Source organism: Falco peregrinus, chromosome 3 (assembly GCF_023634155.1).
Source record: "Falco peregrinus isolate bFalPer1 chromosome 3, bFalPer1.pri, whole genome shotgun sequence".
Classification (NCBI taxonomy): domain Eukaryota; kingdom Metazoa; phylum Chordata; class Aves; order Falconiformes; family Falconidae; genus Falco; species Falco peregrinus.
The window spans coordinates 107,417,572-107,439,136 of NC_073723.1; the positions used below are offsets into that span (position 1 = coordinate 107,417,572).

The window sequence follows — 21,565 nt, forward strand, 5'->3', positions numbered from 1 at the left end:
AACCTGCCCGCCCAGCGACATTCCGCTTTGCTGGAGTCCTGGAGGAATCAGGAGATTTATGGAAACCAGTTACTCACACTTGAAGCCTGGACTAAATAATAATCAATAATTTATCAATATTTTTAATATGACATTATGGACTCTGATTTTTCTTCCACTGAGACATCTGTAAGACTATAAATAACCTCCCTGCTACACCGCAGAAAGATCTGTCCACAGGACTGACCTCTGGAAAAATGTCTGTTCAGGTCTGGTCTGGCCACCACAGCTCACTGCATCTCTGCAGCACATCAGAGAGACACGGAGGGCAAGGGCTGGACCAGGGAAGATACTTTCACTGGGCATTTTCAGGAATGAGGCAACACAGCACAGAAAAAACAACAACCCAAGAGCGTATTTTTGACCTTCCTTTGACAACAAGAACTTCTTGAAGCATGCACGTATCAAGATACTTCGCAACAGCTCTGCAATTCCCCTCGTGCGGGCCACCCACCCAGCGATGGCTTCAGCTGCTGCCTGCCCCCTCCAGGCACCTTGGCTCGGCAGCAAAAACACACCCTGGTCTAACTACGACAGCATCAGGAAGGACTGGGTCCTACAGGTGGGTGCCTCAAACAGCGGTCGTTCCAATCTTTTAGTATTTCAGGTGCTGCAAAGCTTGTAGCAAAGGTTCTAAGCATTTCTGTTCCACCTCAGGAGAGAAGGGTGAAGAGGAACCGTGAGATTCTTGAAGCGTTTGTCTTCCCAAGTACCAGCTCTTTGTTCCAAGAGACAAAACTAAAAGGAAATTTGACCCACTGAAGTAACAGCTGTAGTCTGGAGGGGATCCCAAGCCTAACATCTCTCTTCTAATATCTTTCTTCTACAGATATGCAAAATTCTGCTGATTTTTCCCTTTTCTGAATGCAAGCGGAGCAGCTCCTCCCCCGGCCCAGCACGGCACGAACTCCGAGCTCAGTGCTTGCTTTTACCATGTGTTTCCATGTGCAAACTTGAGCATGACAACCAAAAATTATTGCAATTTTTAAAGGATTAGAAATGAAAATATTAATTCTAGAGGACAGAAAAAGTGGTTTGACTTTGATCCCAATGACCTAGCTCATGCCTTTCAAAAATCAAGTTTGGTTTTTAGATGTATATTTATTTAGTTTTAAGACTGCAGCTAGCAGGGAGAGCAAACAATCCTGAATCTCCTGGGCCCTGTTTCGAAGGGTCTAAGGCCACAACAAATTTCAGTTGCATTTAAAAGTGGCCAGTGCCACCCAACACTACTTTACACTGTTTAAAACATAAACTAGCAATAGATTTTGTAAGTCACATAAGAAAGGGGAGTGAGAAAGATTTGGTAAAAAATAGCCTATGTAACACAGAGAAAAATGTCTACATAAAATAGCTATTTGAAAGCGGTGCCTTTTCCCCCATTCCCCCCCTTATCTTTATTCTACCTACCCTCTTGAGAGCCAGAAGTAGGCAGGTTGGAACACAGAGGACCATAAACTCAAGCTCCGTTACAGAAATGTTTCACTACAAGCAGAACTTCACCCCTGTAAATAACGGCACTTGCTTTGAAACATACATTTGCTGAAGAGCTCAGGACCAGAGTCAAGACTGCAGTCACCAAAACATCCCTTCTACTTCCTCCAATGTGGATTACAGACATTGTCCCAGCAACTCCCATCCCATGGGAAAATGGGGATTCCTCTTTTTCACCTCAAGTCCGCTTACCTACAACACTCCATATTTACCACCACAAAACTACTCGCAAGACACTGAAGGCAGAAAACCTTATCTGCAGCGCCACACTATCTATTCCTGATGCTAAAATCTTTCCCTTTGGCTCTGACACCTTGTATTAAAAATTTTGCTCATCAGCTGTAATCGTATAGCCTAGTGCACTAATTAACCTAACAGCATAGTCAATTCTTGGCCGACAGCATTGCAGATAGCCAAAGATGATACAACGAACCAGCAGATGCACTGGGAATTTTTACCTTTTTCTCTTGACAAAACAGAAACAAGACAAAAGTTAAACCCGAGGCAGTTCCCAGACACATAAAGCCCTAGGAGGAGCGGACCGTGCTGCCTCTCCCCTCTTCTGCCCCCACCATGGTCCGTGGGAGCCCTGACGGGAGGATGTGGCTCAGCGAGGCAGCGTCTGCTGCTGACAGTGGCTCTCAGCCTGGCCCACTGTCCTCTTTCCTCAGCTCTCGGTAGAGAACGGCCGTTGCACTAGCACCTTTCCAAATGGGAACCGAAACACCAGGGAGTGCAGGATTTCAAGTCAGATGTCAATATGCCAACTCCAATATCATTCTTGTATGAACAGAGAGTCTTGCACCTTGCCATAACGGTGTGTTTCTACTTTTCACGTAAATTTTGGTCTCACTTTGAAATTTGAAAATAGACTTCAAGACGTCAGAAACAGAGACATGAAAAACCTTGATACTTTCAAACGTGGCTCACGTGTTCTTATGGATATCTACAATACGAAGCCTTTTCTTACATGCAAAAGCAAGGGGGGTGACATCACCCAAGTGGGTTTCTGCAGCTGGCAGCAGTTTTATGGCAGGGGTTTATGGCAGGCTACCTTAACGATACCAGGATGCCACTTAGCTACACAAAAGTGACTCTCTTCTAAGTGCTGCAATATCTGGAGCAGTCCCCCACCTTCCTTTACCACAAGAGCATCCCTTACGTGGTGCATTTTGAAGGGAATATGACATACAATACCACTTTTATTTCCAGCAGGCAAGGTTGCTTCCCACACATCTGTGCGGCGAGTGGTGCTGCACAGCAGCGCGGCAGGGGTTTTATTCCCAGCTGGCACGTGACTGCAATGAAACATTGATACTCCTTGTAAACCCCAAAATGTTTACCGTGTTGGCACAGAGATGCCTTTAATCTCTTTTCACGTGTAAAGTCCTCTCCCCTCGGAAAAAAAAAAAAAAAGCTCTTCCTCGTACAGAAACCATCCACAGGGCGTAAAGTAGCCAGTGGCTGTAGCTTTCAAAGCAAACCCAGAAGTATTATTCCATTTTCCACTGAATAAAAGTATTGAGGTTTCTTTGTCAGAGAAAAGCGAGGCCGGATTCCTTTGTCCGCCTGCCCTTCCCGCTCACAATGCCATACTCTGTTTGGTGGGCCAAGGAGGGGTGTCTCCCAAGAGATCCCAACAGGATTCAGTCCTCTGGTAATGGACTCCTAATACTTACTAGAACCACCAGCCTCCTCCACATTTCTCTTTGAACGAGGGTAGTCTGTCAGGAGTGGAAAGCAATTCAAAACCACTGGTAAAGAGAGAGCTTAGGTAGAGAAGAAAGAATGATTTCTTATCAGGGCTGCCAATAGAGAAGACCCAGGTGGCACGGCAGAGGGGGATCCCAAACACCTACCACCAGCCCGGAATTAGCAGATGAGATTCAGTAACAAACAGCGGCTTTTAGCAGCTCGGCACAGCCTTCGGAGGGTGGCGATTAACACCTCTGCTGGGGGGAGAGGCATGAGGGGAGGAAAGTAAGAACCTCACCTCCTGGAAGGTTTGCAGCGCTGAAATGTCTTTCCACAACACAAGAGATGGGCAGGTTCACCCTGCGACCCGCACCCGGCGCTTCCGAAGGGCTGCCAGCTTCAAGGGGTGGCTTAGGGAACTGACATATAACATTTTACTTTCCTACATATGTGTGCAAGAAGACCCAGGTGGTGGGAAGCCGCAGGAACACTCAGCGCGCTTAGTCTTTGGAGCTCTACAAACCAGGCGGTGGGCACAGCACACTTGCTTTGTGAATGATATTTCACTTGGGCTCTTTGTTGTTGGGCCGTATCAGAGAGGTGGGTCACCTTACACCCTCCGAGAACTGTCCCGCTCTATTTCACATCTCCAATGAACCTGAATTCTCATTTCCCTACTTTTTTCTGTGAAGGATAAAAGCAGTTTGTGTCAGAAAGAAACAACATTTTAGAAATAAAGCATGCTGTCAGGCAAAGAAATAAAAAGGTCTGCCTTCGCCAAAAAATTGCCATTTAAAAACATGTACATATGCTTTTTAAAGCATAATCTTTGGACAGGCAACATCCCAGACCTTAGTACATACAATTTAGAGTTCTTCTAATACCTTTAAGTGTGTGCGTGGGGCGGGGGGCGTATGTAATCTGTTTTGATAACTCTTGACATTAAAGAGCGATAAATAATTAAATACGTTTAATTGTTTCCTTAACTAAAGATAGATAGATTGAGAGCGCTCCATAGATAGAATATAGATCAAAAAGATTGAGACTGGCTGTAAATTCCCCTGATGTTTTATGACACCATTTGTATTCTGTCACTCACTAGCTTTATGTATAGTCCAAGCTGTGAACTGAATACCCCATTCAGAAAGCCACTCACTCTGCATGTTATTGCAATTTAATATTTTCACACACAGACACATCATTATCTCGGAACCTGACACTGCAAGGAGAATTCAGTAATTTTTCAAGAGTGCTTTTTTTTTTGTGTGTGTGTGTTCTAACGTGAGCAGAGGCACAAGAGCGATCTAAATGAGCACCCTTCCAATATTTAGTCCCTAGATAGATAGATCAGCAGGTAGAGATTTGTCTGTGTTTGCAGAGATTCTTCTCTTTTCAAACAGGTATGATGTAATTTCACCAAAAGAACTAAAAAGGAAGATTAAGATTCTGCTATTACCCGCAAGAAGAATACCCCTTACATAGCTGCAGCTTGCAACTGGGAATTAGGTGATATGTATATATATAAATATATATATACACACAGGGAAGTCCTCAAAGCTGTCTCTTCAGTTTTCAGTAGCTGAAATGTGACTACAGGATGGGATCATTCCATTTATGCTGGAATTCTGGAGGGGCAGCAAATACACATTCCTCTAGGCGGTTTGAGAAGAATCAGGCACACAGCCCTTCAAATTACAGGTTTAAAAACCCACCTTTGTTTATCAATATTTTAAAAGTCAGGTCACATGAGAAAAAGGACTTTAGAAGCAGAGACAAAGGCACAGCTGATTTCACCCATGGGAATAGGTCTATCTTATACCAGACTCTTGGTAGCTAATCATTAACGAGCTTTACATACAAACTCAGATATAAGAAAAATATATCTTTGCATGCCAATGGCATGGATGTCCCTACGAGTTCAGTGCCTTGAGGGCCTGCTCCAAAGTCCAGCCAAGGCAAGGGAAGGGCTACCATGGACTTCAGCGGGATGCAGGTCCTGAGCAGCATGGTCGCAACGCTGCTTTTTGCAAGCAGATGGATCCCCTTGAGGGATCCCCTGCAAGAGGGATCAGCTGCACAAAGCTAAGGGCAGCCTTCCATCGGGAATTCACGTTTCCTCGTCCTGGGAGCTCAACAGGAGCCTCAGTTTGCCCTGTCATGCCCTCAAGTGTTCTCATTCGGAGAGAAAGGAAAGTTCCAGACCAAAGCAACACTCCAGAAGCCTTCCAGAGGTCCCTTCTCCCTTCTCTCCCCCCTGCCCCGTTTATTGAAGTGCTGGCATCTCGGGGCAGGACAGGGGAGGTCCCTGGGCACAGAGGGTGGGCAGAGCACGGCGCCCAGCTGTGTCTGCAGGCGTGGGGTGGGGGCTGTCACTGACCCATGCAAGCCTCAGCTTCCCCAGACAGGCCAAGCAGCTACTTCTTCCATGACTGTCATGCTAAGCAGCAAAATTCACCAATATAATGCAAGTCACCCCAACAACACGGCCATGGACACACTGGAGAGATGCTTCATAGAGTTAATTCTGCAGCAGGGCATTTCTCCGGTTAATGCCTAAGACTTATTTCACAAACTGCTAAACAACCATACTTTGGGGAAAAAAAAATTTTAAAAAAACAGTTACTGTCCATTGGGTAAAGATAGATTTATAGGTAGGCTGTAAAGGCAGGCTCCTTTTCCTGATCTACTGGAACAGACAGTGCTATTACGAAAAATCAATGTTTAGCTCAGGTATTGACTGCCGGATCATACAAGAAACTTTCTGGTTATAGCTAGAGGCTACGCGGGTGGCGAGCTGCACTGAACCTCTGCTCTCCTTCAATGCTTGGAGATCTGCACATCACCTGAAGAACTACACAACGATGCTGGTTTACCCAAAACAAGAGTTAAAAAGTAAGGCGCAAGTTTTAAAAGGAAACGAAAATGAAACTCAGGCTTTGAAACGTGCAGATCTTCAACACCTGCCTCATCCACCTGCTTCTCTGAACAGCTCCAGACAATCTAGAAGCCAGCTTTGAGGCGCATTTAACAGGTTGATATCCAATGTGCTTCACAGGTGCATGCTTTAAAAAAAAAAAAAAAAAAAAAATCATAAAGGAAGCGCTAGAATTTACGTAAAGGGCCTGAACCGCAGAGATATTGTACTTGTCTGGAAGAGTACGCATCGCTGAGAGCCTGGGGAGCACCAGCGGCTCTGCAGGCATTTCCATAAGGAAAGGACACATCCATGGAGATCACTGGGGTTTCCCGAAGGATCCCCTGCAGTCGCTGGTACCAGGCAGCTCTTAAAACCACTCCTTAATAGATACCTCCATGAACAGAAGACAAAGAACAAAATTCTGTTCTAAACTTTATCTGGATAAATACTCGAAGAGTTTTCTAGCAGGAAGAATTTAAGAACTCCCCAAGTAGCAAAGATCTGGTTTTTATTCATTATGTATGGGATATACGAGCAGAACTGTTTCTGAGCAGAGGGCTTTTCAAAGTTCTCCATGAGGTATCAACTGCTTTTTAAATATGACTGTTGTGCCATGTAGGGATTTAAATTTATTTTATTCCTATGTGATAATTCTAAAATAAAATATATGATCACTTGCAAGTTGTGCATGTTCTTTATTTCACATTTATGTAATAAAATATAAACCGAAACCAGTCCTTTTCTATAAACAGAACAAAAAATGGTAAAGCAATTTTATACTACATCAACTTCAAGCGCAGCCATTTAAAAATTAATTTACATGATTGAGCCCAAAAGGTCCATTCATTGTGAAATAAAAATCACTAAATACTATCCTGAAAGAAAATGCCAGACTGCTGTAAACAAAAGCTTTTTTTTTATAAGCATCTGAGACTGAATAAAAGATTTTTAGCCAAATCTGAAACTCGCAAAAAAAAAGAAAAAAAATCCAATCCAGTAAATTCAGCAAAAAACATCCCAATGACCTTGGTGGGAGCTGGAACAAACACAGAGATCAGTAACGAGACATTTATCCCGAAACGACAAAGACAGGTATGTGTACCCCTCCTGTTTGGCAGATAAAGTAGCTGAGGGTAAATTATTGGCTTAAGCTGGTCAAGTTAGTTCATCAGCTTAGCAAAAACCATAATTCCACCCTTTTTTTTCCCCTGCCTCTCAGACCAGTCTCTGACCAGGTAATATTGTCTCAGCACGCTCAAAGGCGGTGGTTTTTCATTTTAATAATAGCACAGGACCCCACCCCCGGCTCCACTGCTGCGCAGTTCTACTTTTCCATGTCCTGAGCAAAACTCCACATCCAACTTTCCACGTTTCCTTACAGCCAACGAATCCTACGCTCAAAGCACAATAATGCTGGGCTGAGAGAATAAATACACACGCTAAATATAGCCCATACGGCGGCAGCCACGCCATGGTGCAGAGCTGGCCCAAGCCTTGCCCCGTGCCGAGGGCTCAGGTGGAGCCGCTCAGCCAGGAAGGCTTATGTGGCACCCAAGGAAAAGTCTTTTCCCTCATCCTGCAGCTTCCCTTTACATCTCACGGAGCCTGGGAGCAAGGCAGGGGAACCAAAACACAAATGTGGTCCCATCCCCACCCTACGTGGTTTGCGGCGCTTACCTCCACCTTCCTCCAGACCCACTCACTCCCTCAGCCTGACCAGGGAAACCGCACTGAGCTCCTTTAGTCCCCCCGAAATTATTCTGTACCAAGTAGGAAATAAAGCTGATTTTCCCCCACACACACACCCTAATACCAATAAAACAATAACTCAATAGCATGTCTACCAAAACACTGCTGCTATAAAGTAAAGATATGGAAAATAAAATAAACTACTGTTTATGACAGCAGTGGAAGGGGGGGGGGAAGCACAGTGAGTGCAAGGGAACAGATGGCTTATGTCCAGTATGGCCCATCCTCTGTATATTACTGCTTTGGAAAGGAAGTCTGTGCCACTTCAGAAATTAGCAATCTGTCTAAAATATGCTGAGGTTATAGAATTGATCATTCCGTAAGTTAAGGGTAAAAAAAAACAAAAGCAAAAAAACCAAGCTACGGTTCTCCATCAGATATTGATCTGCAGATGCTAAAAGTGAATCCCCTTAAACCAGCCATATCCCAATATTTGTATATTTTATGCACATATGCACAAAATCTCTTGGGTCACATCCTCAGCTGGTGAAAATTAGTTTCATTGATGTTGATGCTTATTTACATGAGTTGAGGATCTGGCCTTTCATTTAAAAACAAAAATATCCTGAGTTTTACTAGTTTAACCTGTTTTCACTGAAAAGAGTCAGGCACACGCGTGCTGCTCAGCGTTACTCGCGATGGATTACACGTGTGTCTTAAACCGGCTGCACGCGCTTACATACAAAAGATAAAACGTATTAGCAAAAATGGTAAAGAACAGTCTTGTGGCTAAATTGTGGTAGCTGGAAAAGACCTCATCTATTGAAGTGCAGGCAAGATACCTGTGAACCGAAGTGCCAGGCTGTGCCCCCCCACCCCCCCAGTTACAGCCCCGCTGAGCCCTGGGCAGCTCTGCACTGGTGGGCTGCGTTTGGCCCTTGCCACAACCGCAGGGAATGGCAGCAGAAATCTGTTTTGAGGAACATACCAGAAGAGGGATGGATGTGTGCACACTCCCCTCTTTCCCTCCCACCTCAGAAGACCAAATAAATATTCAGAACTACTTTAAAAGGTGTTGCACACCGGGTAGCACGTAAAGAAAAAAGCCAGTGGAAGGGGACGGCGGTGTTTGAGGTGATGCTGCATTGCATGATGTCCTGAGACTACACTGCTGGGAAAAATCGATCCTTGCACTTGCCTTAGCAAAAGCTAAGCAAATTCGGTTAAAAAAATAGAGAGGGAAGCATGTTTCACTCCATGCTAACAGCCCATCTTCAAACTGGGGAGCTCTGGGCAGACAAGGGTGGATTTTCTAGGGGGGAAGCAACCTATGAGTCATTCAATAAAACATACATGCGATAATGAATAGCCAGCCTTCTTTGGTGGTGATAAGATATTTTAACTGAAAGCATCAGGGCATGTTTAAAAAATGATTACAAATTATTTTAACAGTGTATTTGCAGAGGGTTATAAAAACAGCTATAATATTTTTGTCTTGGATTCTAGAATTACCAGTGTGACAGCTAATGCAGTAATGATTTGTTTCAAATGCCAGTGTTTAAGCTGTATAAAGCTGATTTTATACATTTTTCCAGTAGGCCGCATTGTAGTTAATGAAATTAAACACACCAATCGCATTTGTCCCCAGGGGATGAGGAACTGAACACGCCACTGGTTTATTTTTTTATTAAAATAAATTGCAGCCAGCAAGATGGACTAATTGCATACAGAATTGAAAAAGAAACATTCCATTGATATAATTAAGCCAATTTTCATGGACAAAAATAGTTATAGTGGTTATAAAATAAGCAGAGCATTCACTACAGTTTGACTTCTCCCCACCCTCTATATTTTGTACAGAACATTAACTATTAAACAAATATGTATCTCAAACGGGCTGACAGCATTATCTAGTAATGATGGCTAAATTGATCCCAACAACTGACGCCGGGGCATTGTGTCTCGTACCTTGGTGGGAGAGTTCGCAAGCCAAAAAAAACAGACCAGCAAAACCCTGCCACATCAAAATATTACCTTAAAGCAAAACACCTGAAAGATGTAAAACTATCGAGACAAAAATAAATCACCAGCCAGTTTATTTTGGTCTGACATTTCACCCCAAACGCTTGTGAAGTCACTTCTTTTTGGAGAGCTGTGGGCCAGCCTCCCCCAGTTTAGTCCACCGTATTGCAAAAAGCAAACGGGTAAGAGAAGATGAAGTCTTTCCCCACCAGCTCAACAGAGACCAAGATTTACTGTGATAGAAGCATTATTCTGTGGCCTACTGGAAATAATTTGGCTGTCTCGGTCCATTTTCACCTGGAAAACGTCTCCCCAAGAGGGCCAGTGGCCTCGTTTGCAGTACAAAAGTGTGTTCAGTGGCACAAAAAATGCCTTGCTAACTGTCGGTCATAAATTTGGGCAAAGCACATCTTTGGGGGGACATGATGAGAGCTTCCACCCTCTGAAGAGAAACTTTCATTTCTCCCACTGTCCTGCACGGCAAGCGCTGCTGAACGGAGTGCCCATGAGTTGGTACCTCTGCACAGAGAAACACTTTACTCCACAAAAAAAAGTTCAGATTCTAGCCCTACCTACTGATGCTAAGCACACATTGTGACCCTTACCACGGGGCAATTTCTTCCCATTCGGGAGGGAAAAAAAAAAAGCCACTTATTCCAGGTATGAGCATTCATGAGCACAAAGAAGTACACTTATTACAGGGATGAAAGTCATATTTCATGTTTATTAGCAAAGAGGATCACATCATTCACTGAAAGAAGAGAGGGAAACAAACTCTTCAGGACAGGGGTACTCTGCTACAGATTTGGATGCTACATAACGCACCACCTACTGTAATAAAAATAAAAATAAACAGCCCATGAGTAGGTAGCAGCGATGCATGAAAATCCATAAAGAAAATAAAAGAAATAATAAGGTCATAGATCTCTTCCACTACCACATCCCTGACCTGAAATTCCACCAGAAAAAAAAAAAAAAAATGGGGGGCTGTGCACATTTAAGATCAGAAAACACAGCAGTGATTTTGGTGTGGAACGCTGTGAAGTACTGACGTATCAACAGGCTGTTACCCAGAGAGTGGGAACAAATGTGTTGGCACATATCCTTCAGGTGTCTTCATTCTTAACTACAGATGGACATTGTACATCGGTGTTTATTGATATGCTGGTCACTTACCCCTACAGGATTAAAAATATCTTTTGGAGAAAAAGGCACGAGAAAATCATTATTCAGCTAAGATTTTTGATCCTTTCTGTTAGCATTCAGAATTGTGCGAGTTTATCATTTAAATAATCTCTAACTGGGGAAAAAATAAACATATCCCATAATAGTGGGAGAGCCATCAAGTTGGAGAAAGGAAGCATGAGCATGCCCCAGCCCACAGAGAGCACAAGCAGTCTGCTGTGCCATCAGCCTGGCACCAGAAAGGAAAAGGCCTAGTTCTGAATACACAGATATTCTGTTTCTACTGAATTTTACAGCAGACACGACACGATAACAGAGAGAATGCTTTTCTAAACTGTAACGTTTGCAAGTCTGAAAAATGTGAGTGCTTTTGAGGGCCTCCTGAGTCACTGCAGCGGGCCAGGATCCTCCATCCCACCGTGCCTGCCCTTCCCGCAGAGCCAGCGGGACGTGCCCCACCGTCAAGGTGGCTACTGAGCTTTACCTCGGGCATGTTTGCAAACTTCTGCAGGCCTTTGTCTTTGAAGCACTGCATTAAATAGCACAGAGCTTTTATAAAATATATAAGCCATAATAATCGCAGCCATAATAACAATAATAATACTTTTCACTCAGTAGGGCCTTTCCCTCTGAGAATCTCAGGGTGCTTTACAAACACGGATGAGCGCAGCCACGCCGCAGACGGATTTTTCCCTCCTCGACAGAAGATTCCCTTGTCATTCCCTTCAGGTATTCCTTGCCAACGGAGCCTGTTTGCGCAGCAGCAGCGCAGCCCGTGCGGGCAGGTGTAACCCCTGCGCAGCAGCGGGCTGGAGCATTCCTGTAGCAGCGGTCACGGAGCGGTTACATCCCATGCGGAGCTGGGGTATTATTACAGTGAGCAGCAGCGGTGAGTTACACCGCTCCCGCGGTGTGAAACCCTAGCTCCTGCGCTGCCTTTTGCCTACAAGGCGGTGGAGGTTTGGCGTGTTACAGGTACGCTGGGCTTTCTCCCCTTGGATAACTCAGAATCCGGCCCATTTCAAAGCCGTATGACACCGCTAAAGCCCGGCTGAGTGTTGGACGGGGTGCGTTTGTGTGGGGAGCAGGAGAGCAATTCGGGTTTTTTTGGTATTTTTAACAGCAACCTTTAGAAAAATGCTTGTTTTCATTCCCCCCCGCCCTTAGCTCATTAAAGCCCTAATTTGCTGTCGCTGAACTTGAACTTACACCGCAGTTCCGATACAAAGTCTAAACATCAGGCATTTAGTTGTTATTAAACGAAGTTTTTAAAACACAAGCCGCAATTGCTGCATACAGCGCGCTGCCCCTGACCACACGGTACCTGCGATTTCACCCTGTGTTCCGAGGCCACCGCCAGTTCCACAGGGAAACGCATCTGCACGGGCACGGTTTGCATCGGCACGGTGTTTTTATAGGAGACAGGAATTTAGTGGGATTGGAATGATGCACCACCCTTGGGTGCGCTTTACCTCCCGCTCCTCCGTGCACCGGCGAGCGCCCCGCGATGCCAGCGCACCTAGAGGAGCCTCGGGCACACACAGACCGCACGGGCACCCCCAGCAACCGCTTTATTGCGGGTCAAAACTCAGCCCCCGGTTTTGGGGGTCTTCCGCAGGCTTGGGCACCTTGAACCTGGTAGCCTGCGGGCAAGTTCGGACAGCCTGGCACTGCGACCCGGCCCGCGGCTCCCGCTCGCCACGTCCCCTCCTGGGGCAAGCGCTCTGCAGTTGTTCCCTCCGCACTTTCTTAAATAAATCAAGCGGGGAGGGCGGGTGAATTGATAAATTATATTTGTAGAATTTGATTGGGTTTTTTTTCCAAGCCTAAACCCATCTTAAATCCTCGGTAATTTTTGTTGAAGCGCTAATTACACATCACCTTAATTAGCGGATCAACCTCCCCCCTTTCCCTACCCAGCACCCCTAATTGCCTAATTGAAAGGATCCGGGGGAGGGCGAAGCAGCTGCGGGGGGGGACCCAGCGCCCACCACACCTGCGCCGGTCCCCGCAGCGCATCGCGCACCCAGCCGCGGAGCGCACCGGCGGGCAGGGGGAGCGCCCGGCCGTGGCGGGGTGAGCAAGGAGGGGGGGGCCCGGGACCCCCCCCCCCAGCCCCCGGGCCGAGGCGCGGCTTCGCGCTGCCGTTCGGCGGCTGCCCGTGCCTCGCTCGCCCGTTGGCAGGCGAGCTGCTGCCCGGGCAGGGGCCCGCTGCCAGCGGGGACCGGGGCTCCGGGCAGAAGAGCTGGCGGGCTCGGAGAGGTAAAAAACCTACACGGCCGAAAACCGCCGTAAAGTCTCATCCTCCGTGTGTTCCAATATTGGAACCGTCTGTTCAAGCGCAAACATAGTCGCACGCCGAGAAGTGGTACTTGGACTCCAGCCTCTGCGCTCCCTTCTCTCCCGCTCCCTCTTCCCTCCACCATCTCGTCAGCCTTAGTTAAAAAATAAAATAAAACACAAATGAACAGCCTGTCCTCCAGGGGAGCGAAGTCGGGACCCGGGGAGCAGGTACCAGCACAGCGACCATTTTCCCGTCGCTCCAGCTGCCCGCGGGATGCGGCAGCTCTGCCTGGAAACTCCGGCTCGGAACTTTGACTTTGTCATACTCCCAAGAGCGAAAAACAAACGGGACCGTAGAAATCCCGACCGCCGTTTATCCAGCACGAACTTTTTTATTTCGAGCCCAAGACCCAACAAATGCCCGCCCGGGGATCGGGGTTACAGCCGTGCCCCGCACACGCCGCTCGGGGGGTTCGGAAGGAAACGAACCAGCTTTGCCCGAGCAGCGCTGCCCCGTCCCTCTGCCGTCCCCCACCTCCCCCTCGGCGGGGAAGAGCCGGGCAGCTCCCGCAGGAGCGGCTCCCCGGCCGCCAGCACTTTATTTTCCGGCTGAAGGACGGGGCCTGCCGACTGCGGGGGCCCGGCCTTCCCTGCCTGCTCCAGCAGACAGCCCCCCCCGGGCTGCCGGCTCGCCCCGCTCCTCCGAAGCGCCGGGCACCGGCCCCGTCCGTCGGGGGGGCTGTGGGGCCGGTCGGTGCCCGCTCACCTGCGGCCCCCCCGCCCCCGCCGATGTGCACCCATCGCCGGGGGCTCCCACCCTCCGAGGCGAGCGGGGCAGCGAGCGAAGGCACCCCCGTCCGGTTCAGCTCCTCCGATACCTGCCCTGCTCCTCCAGACCCGCATTAAAATTGTAGAGAATTTCGTTCTCGCCCCCTCCCCAGCGCGCACACACACGTTCATCCCCTTTCCAAGTCAGGTAATAGAGTCGAATTCCCAGAGGAGCTTCACATCTGCTTAAAATATTGTCCAATGAAATGAAATTCTACAACATATTGTGTTTTTAATATACTGTATACTGCTGCCTCGCATACCTCGTCGGCCGAGCGCGTGCGGATGGCTTTACCCCGGGATACGTGCAGGCGTTAATAAATACAACCGGGGGCTAACGGGGGCTGCGGCACCTCGGGGTGCGGGCGGGGAGGTGTGCGGGCAGGGCCGGCCGGCATCCCGGCCAGCAGCCGAACTTCTCACCGCGGTAAATGCAGCGAGATCCACACACTCGTGTCCGTGTTTAATCTGTTTTGCAAATAAATACTCCTGGGATATTGAAACCTTAGCTTTGGACTACTGTTTTGAACTGTGATCCCTAAAAAATCCTCAGCTGAAACCCCATAAACCGTTGGGCCTTGTATTGTATTAAACACCTGATTTTAATCAGAGTTCAGCCTTCCGAACAGACACTTCCAGCCCCAGCGGCGCTCGCCCGAGAACCGGGGCTCTCCGGCCCGAGGCTGCTGCCAGAGGGCCCCGCTCGCTCCCCGGCACGGCAGCCCCCGCGCATCTCCCCAGCCACCGGCAACCTCGTAGCCCTCCAGCTGCAGAAGCCTCATGGCTACCGCTCCCGAGCCGGGCGAGCTCACGGGGAGAGGCCGGGGCAGCTTGCGCGGCTGGCTCCTGCGCTGCGCGCCCGGGCGCACGGCTGGAAAACCCCCGTGTGCCTTTCGCAGAAGCAAAAAGGAGAAAAAAGGGAGGGGGGGGAAAAGGGGGGAAACAGTTTTTTTTTTTTAAAAGGGAGAAATAATTCCATTCTATTCAACCTCGCTTTCACAGCTGAGACACCTCTGAAAATTACTCTCCCCCTTAACAACCTATAACACTAACTGATGACTTTTTTGGAAAAAAGTTATTCTTTGAACGGGGGCGTTTAAAGCGTGTGTTTATTGGGGGGAAAAAGAAATAAAAATCGCAGGATTAATTAAAAGACAAGCTCCCAGCTATCGTGGCAGCGGTGTGCTGGCCATGCTGACGGTACCGCATCCCCGCCTCTGAGCAGCATTTCTGCGTACAGAGCTGCGCTTGTTGGACCGGGGAAGGTGTTCGGATGTCACACAAACACAGGCACGGGGCTGTTTCGGGAGCAGGGGAATCTTAATGGAGCGCATTGTAAAATGTAGCCACATAAAGGTAAATTGTTGGGCCTTGGGGTTGCCTGCGTCTTGCGTCGTTTGGAAAATAAAAGCAGGGAGCGGCGGGCGGTGCCGGGCCACCGCGGGACTCGCTGCGACCGCGACCGCCAGCAAACTCAGCAACAAAGCGATTTTTTGTTGGTTTTTTTTTCTTTTCTTTTCCTTTTTTTTTTTTTTTAAGCAAGCCGGAGCGAGAAGCCGCGCTGCTCTGTCGGGCAGCATTTACGAGAGCCATGTCCTCTCCGGGAAGGGAGGCGGGGGGCGGGGGGGGGGGGGGGGGGGGGGGGAACTGCAGCCTGTACCAGGGAGCCGGGACCAGACCTGCGGCAAGAAATGCCCGTTGACCTTGAAGAGTCGAAGAGGCTCCCGAATAACGAACTTGAATTACAAAATAAAAGCTTTGCACCCACGTGTGAGAGCGCGGCGGGGGTCCGCCGCCCGCGACCCTTCGCCGCCGGGCTCTGCACCCCCCGGCGTTGAACCCAAACCCCGTCGTCGCACCTGGGGAGCGCTCCCCCCCCGGCCATTTCCATGCGAGGGGGCTGCCAGGGAGCCCCACTCTCAGCCCCATCATCCAGCTCTTAACGCACCCGAGCCCGCCCGCAGGACTCCCCCGGGGAGCGCACGGGGTTTGCCCCAGCCGGGCAGCGCCGCGCCGGGTCCTGCTCCGAGCGCTGCCGGGCTCCTGCGGGGCGCACGCTGCGCTGGGACTCCTGCAGCCTCCGGATATTTCGCCCAGAGCGAAACAGAAACTAACTATTGCTGGAGAAGTACAGACGGGCTGCCCGGGCACCGGGATCCTGCACTGCACCGAGCCTCAGAGCTAACGCCGGCGAGGCGACGGGCGGAGCAGCCACAGCCCGGCCCTGCGGGGGCGAGCGACCCCCGCTCCGCCCGACACAGCCGCGCTCGCCGCCTCCGAAAATCCAGCCCCAAAGCGGCTCGAAAGGAAAGAACGGGAAAGGGTCCGCTGGAAGAGGGAGGAAAAAAAAGAGCTGCGCGAGACTTACGAGCTGCAATTCCACCCCCGAGTAAATTTTAAAAAATTAAAAATTAAAGACACTCCCCCACGCTCCCCTCCCCCAGACCTTCTTAACCCCCAGCTGGGACACCCGAGCTGCGTTCAGGATCTTCCCTCTGGACCTGCGAATCCAAAGCCCCTCACTGAGAGCGGATCCATTTTTGCTACAAATTCTCTTCCTTCCCTCTCCTCGATAATTGTTCCCGAGACTAGAAGGGTTCCTTTCACCCCCCCGTCTCTGCCTGTCTCTCTCCCTCTTCCCCCCCCCCCCCCCCCCCCCCCAGCGTTAAGTCTCTCCGGCTCTCGCAGGCAGATGCCAAACGCAGACCTCTAGCGCCCACTATTTCAAAAGCCAGGAATATTATTTCACAAGACTTGGAACGACTCAATAAAAAAAAAAAAAAAAGTTGCTATCCCCTTTCGTCAACTTCCAGCTAACTTTCGCTTTTCTCCCCCGGCCCCGCGCAGCTCGCCGTCCGCCCGCGGCGCCCCGCTATAGCGCGCCCGGGCGCGGAGCAACGCGGAGCGGCGCGGAGCAGCGCGGGACGCCCGGTCTCCGCACACACGGGGCGGGCGGCGCGGCTGGCCGCCGCCGCGGGGAGGGAGAGGGGCTGCAGCCCCGCAGCCCCCGGCCCGGCTCCGCGCCCTCCTGCCCCGGCCGCCGGGGAGGCGGTACGCGGAAGAAAGGAGAGAAAGGACCTACTTTTGGGCAGTTTTCTCGCCCTCGCCTTGGATCTCATCGTGTCGGCTTGTGGATTCCTCTCCTCCTCCTTGAGCCCAGAAGCAGCTACACACTATCTTCATCTCCCAAGCATTGTCAGTTTGGACACCTTCGCACATGCGCACAGAGCATTCAATCTGACACCCTCACCAGGGCCAAAAAAACTTTCCAATGTATTCATCATCATCAGGGTGGTTTGGTTTTTTTTTTTTTTTTGTCCTATCCTCTTCTTCAGACCACTTATCTCTCCCCCCTCCTCTCTCCCAGCACCATCACCGCCTTCCCCCGATCTGCCCCTTTAAGAAAAATCAGCCCTCTCCGCTCCTAACCCTCCGCACACTGACCTTACACACTGGACAATACTTAAGGATCAAGGTGCCATCCTATAAAGAGGTGATTATCATTATATTACTATTTTTACGATTATTACCGCTACTGAATAGCAATGCTGTAGAAGGAGTTTATTAACGGGTGTCATCTGGTAATTGTGCCTATTTTAGACATGCTTTTATTTTTCATTTGAAAAATATTTATTTACAGTAACTTTTCCGTCAGTGTCTGTCTTTATTCGCTCCCTTCCCTCCCCCTCCCCCTTTCCCCCTTTTTTGCCCCCTTCGGCTCAGGGGCTTGCGTAACTTTTAAAAATAACGTAATTTGCGCTGTGTGTTCCGCCGTCACGTCTCGCGTTTCCAGCAGACCGGCGCTCGGGAGCCCGGCCGCCCCCGCCTGCCGCCACCGGCCACGGTTGGACCCGCACCGGGCCCCCGCACCGGGGCAGCCCCGCGCCCGCAGAGTCGCCCCCGCCACCGGGCCCCCGGTTCCCCGTCGGGCGGCGCGGAACTACCGCGGGCGCGGACGGGTGCGGCGCCGCTTTCTGCTGCGTTTCAGGTGGAAGGCAGAGCGCTGGGGGAGCGCTCCCGAGGGACGGGGGAAGCCGGGAGAGGCGCGGACACCCGAGAAAAGGGGGGAGAGGAAGGAAAAAAAAAAAACCCAACCCCGAACGACCCACCACCAACCCAGCCCAGGCAGCCCCAACCCCACCCCACGGAGCGGTGCCGGCGAGCCCCCAGGACCTGCCCGTCACCCCCCGGGAGCGAAGGTAGAGAGAGCCCAGGCAGAGCCGCTTTGAAGAAAGGAGCGAAGTGTAAATAGCCCGATGATTGATGTGCTGTCTTTGACTGCGGAGAAAGCACTATTTTAATTCAAGTGGCCAGGTCAGATGGTCACGGAAGAAGGTTGAAAGGTAGGATTTAATGAGATTAATATGGGGGGGGTGGCGGTGGGGGGAGGGAGAGCGAAAGCGCGCGCCTTCATAAACATTCAATAAAATAATCGGGTTAGGGAGAGCGCGCTGCTTTGCGCCCGAGGTGCTAACCCAGAGCGGGGCTCCGCCAGCAGCACAAGCAGGAGCCCCGCTCACCGAAGGGCACTGCAAAAACAAAGCAAAACTTCTGTGGGTGCGTCAGGTCTCTGCTGGAAGCCATTCTGCCAGCTGCACTTTTGCCCTGCAGGTGGAACTGGGGAGGAGGGGGGGAATATTCTTGCTAATTACCGGTTTTCCCCTCCTCAATAAACTCTTTAATTGCAAATGGGAGCAGGGCCCTTTCAGACGCTACCTAGGAGCCAGCGTTAAAGGGAAAGGTGGTGGAGCAGGAGTCCAAATAAAATAAATACGTTTGAAGGGAACTTGAAGCCACGTGTCGCCTAAAATGTTGAAATGGTGCCTGTGAATTCCTTCCTCGAGGACGCGGCAGCGCACAGGTACCGCTTCACGGCACGGCCGGCACCCCGAGGGTGGAAAAACAAGCTCGCCTGAGCTTCACCGGTGAAACAGGAGCTCCAATGTTTCCAATCCATTGAAATATTCCTTCCAACGGCCTCGGACGCTAGCTGTCTCCCGCATCCCCCCCCACCGGGTTGCTCCCGGGACAGACAGATTTCGGTTTCAAAACGCCGTCCAGGGTTGTTTCTCCCTGTTATTCCAGCCGTCCTGGGGCACAAGGCGCTGGCAGCGCCCGGGACGCGCTCAGCCCCCGACCCGGAGCGGAGCCCTGGAACCGGCGGGGGGTGCCCCGGCGGCCGCGGCCGCCCTGCCCGGGAGCACAAAGGGCACGGGGGGCCGGGGCGGTGGGCACGGCTACCCGGCGCTTCCCCCGCCGCCCCGCTCCGGCACAAGCCCGCCTGTTGTTTTCTTGCCAAAATCTCCTGCTTCCCCAGCATTCAGAATAGCTCCTACGGTAAACAAGCACGTACTAGCGGACCCGCTCGCAGACGTGTGGGAGACGCAAAACGCTTTCGGGGGGCATACGGGGAAAAGGGGGGAAGTTTCCTCCACGCTTCAGCTGATGCTTCTGCAAACGAAGCCACGGAGAAGCGATCGAAAAGTCGCCGTGCGAGCCGAGGGCTGTGGGTGCCCTCCGTTCGCCTCGGCGATCAGTTTTGTTTTCCTGCTTTTTCTCGCTCGCGCCGGCCGCTCCGCTCCCGGGCCGAGGCGAAGGGCGAGCGGGCTGGAGCCGGGCTCTCTTCGCGGCCGCGGGACGGCGGCACCCGGGCTGCGCTGCGCCTTCGTCGGGCCGGGAGCAGCGCGGGGAAGCGGGGGAGAAAGAAGAAGAAGAAAAAGAGAATCAAAAAGGAAACAAATTTAAGAACGAGTTTTTAACCGAGAGTGCCGGGCTGTACTGGCGGCGACCCGCTGCCATCCCCGCCACGAGCGGGGCCGCTTCCAGCAGCGGGCACGGGCAGGCGGCTACGGTTCGGCAGCCCCCCGCCCCCGGGAACGGGCCCCGCTTTAAGCCCCCCAAATGTTGTAGAGGCGACAGGCGTCTGGCATCGCGGGCAGGAGGGGCTGCGGGGGCACAGCGTGTCCCCCCCGGGGCACGCTCGTCCCTCCGGCTGAGATCTACATCGCAGCCGGACCCCCGGGGGAAAGAGCGGGGCGCCTGGGGGCTGAGGGCAGGCAAAGCTTCAGAGCAAAGTGCGCGGTTCGGGGCCGGGAACAGACCCGCAGCCGCCCCCGGGCTCCGCCGGCCGGGCGAGCATCCTGCGGCCGCCGGCTGCTCCTCCGGCTTGCACCTGTCTGAGTGCGTGTCGCTTCCACGGAGAGCGGCAAATTAATTAGCGTGGCTGAAAGGAGAGGGGCCAAGAAGCTTCTCGGCTCCCCCCCGGGTCAGCCCAGGTGGCGGCCAAGGACCTGGCAGGGGGAGCGGGCGGCCGCGGTACCCACGCACCCCGAGACACGAGCCTGCAGGGACCTCGGCCCCAGGGCCGGCTCGGGGGCCCTCGGAGGGGGCTGAAGGGGGACACGACCCCCTCGAAGGCGGCCGCTTTTCCACCAGAGGCTTAATGACCGTCACCTCCAGGGCAAGGAGGCGCCTGTCCCCTTCCCAGCACAGCCGTGCCAGCCGAGGGGGACCGGCCGAGCCAGGGAGCACGGGCAAGCCGGGGAGAGCGAAATGCGCCTGTTTCGGAGTTTATATCATCCGCCCTTGCTCCTGTTTGCACCTTCATCTCTGCTTCCTCGCCCAGCTAATATACATTTCAACACACCGGCTCCGCGGCGTGCCACATGCGCTGCAGTGGAGATGCACGGCAGCTCCTGGAGGGGGGCGCGGGAGCGGCTGTAATTTACGGGTGGGTTGCCCGGCATTTTCACTACAAAGCCCTTGCTTCCCCAGGTATTTGATGAAGCCAGCTTTGAAACTACGCTCCAGGTGAAACTCTGTGTGCGAGCCTCCCCGAGCGATTTTGTTCCAAACCAGATGGCACCCCGTCTCCCCCCGACATCGTCCCGGGCTGAACGCTCGGTGCTGGCACCCGTTCGAGGGTCGGAGGAGGGCAAAGACGCTCGGCGAGTTGTTATGCACAAGTATTTTTAAGCGGTAAAGAAGATTAAAATGGTTGAGATAGTCTGGCTTGTCCGGGAGCTGCCGCACATAGGAGTAACCCCTTTCCCTTCCCAAGGATTTTCGCATAAATTACTTATTGTTTCTGCGCAACGTCGCGGGGAGATTAGACCAAGAATTAATATTCTAAACTACGCAAGATCCCCGTGGCATACGGCGGGGCTGCTCTCCGTCGGGGTCAGCGAGCCCCGGACAGATTAGGCAGTAAAAATGTCACACGCTTCCCTAGAGATTTTTCCTTTCTAATCTGCCATTAATAAGCGGAGGAAGCACACACACAACCGCCACATTGTAATTAGGCTCTGCCTTAAATCCACGCAATCAAAGAGCAGCTTGCCTTTCATCCCCGCCGGTGCCAAGGAATTTCAACACCTTTCGGACGCGGTTTCAAGCCCCGCTTCCCTGCGTGCT

At 51.4% G+C, this 21,565-nt stretch overlaps 1 protein-coding gene across 1 annotated transcript in view; it reads right to left on the reverse strand.

Moving 5' to 3' along the window:
• The window catches only part of PRDM16 (PR/SET domain 16), a 346,347-nt gene extending 329,035 nt beyond the window's left edge, over nucleotides 1-17,312 (reverse strand). The window contains 1 exon segment of the mRNA XM_055800204.1: nucleotides 17,235-17,312. Within this exon segment, the coding sequence (XP_055656179.1) occupies nucleotides 17,235-17,271 (37 nt within the window). The 5' untranslated portion in view covers nucleotides 17,272-17,312.
• Nucleotides 17,313-21,565: the final 4,253 nt, after the last annotated feature.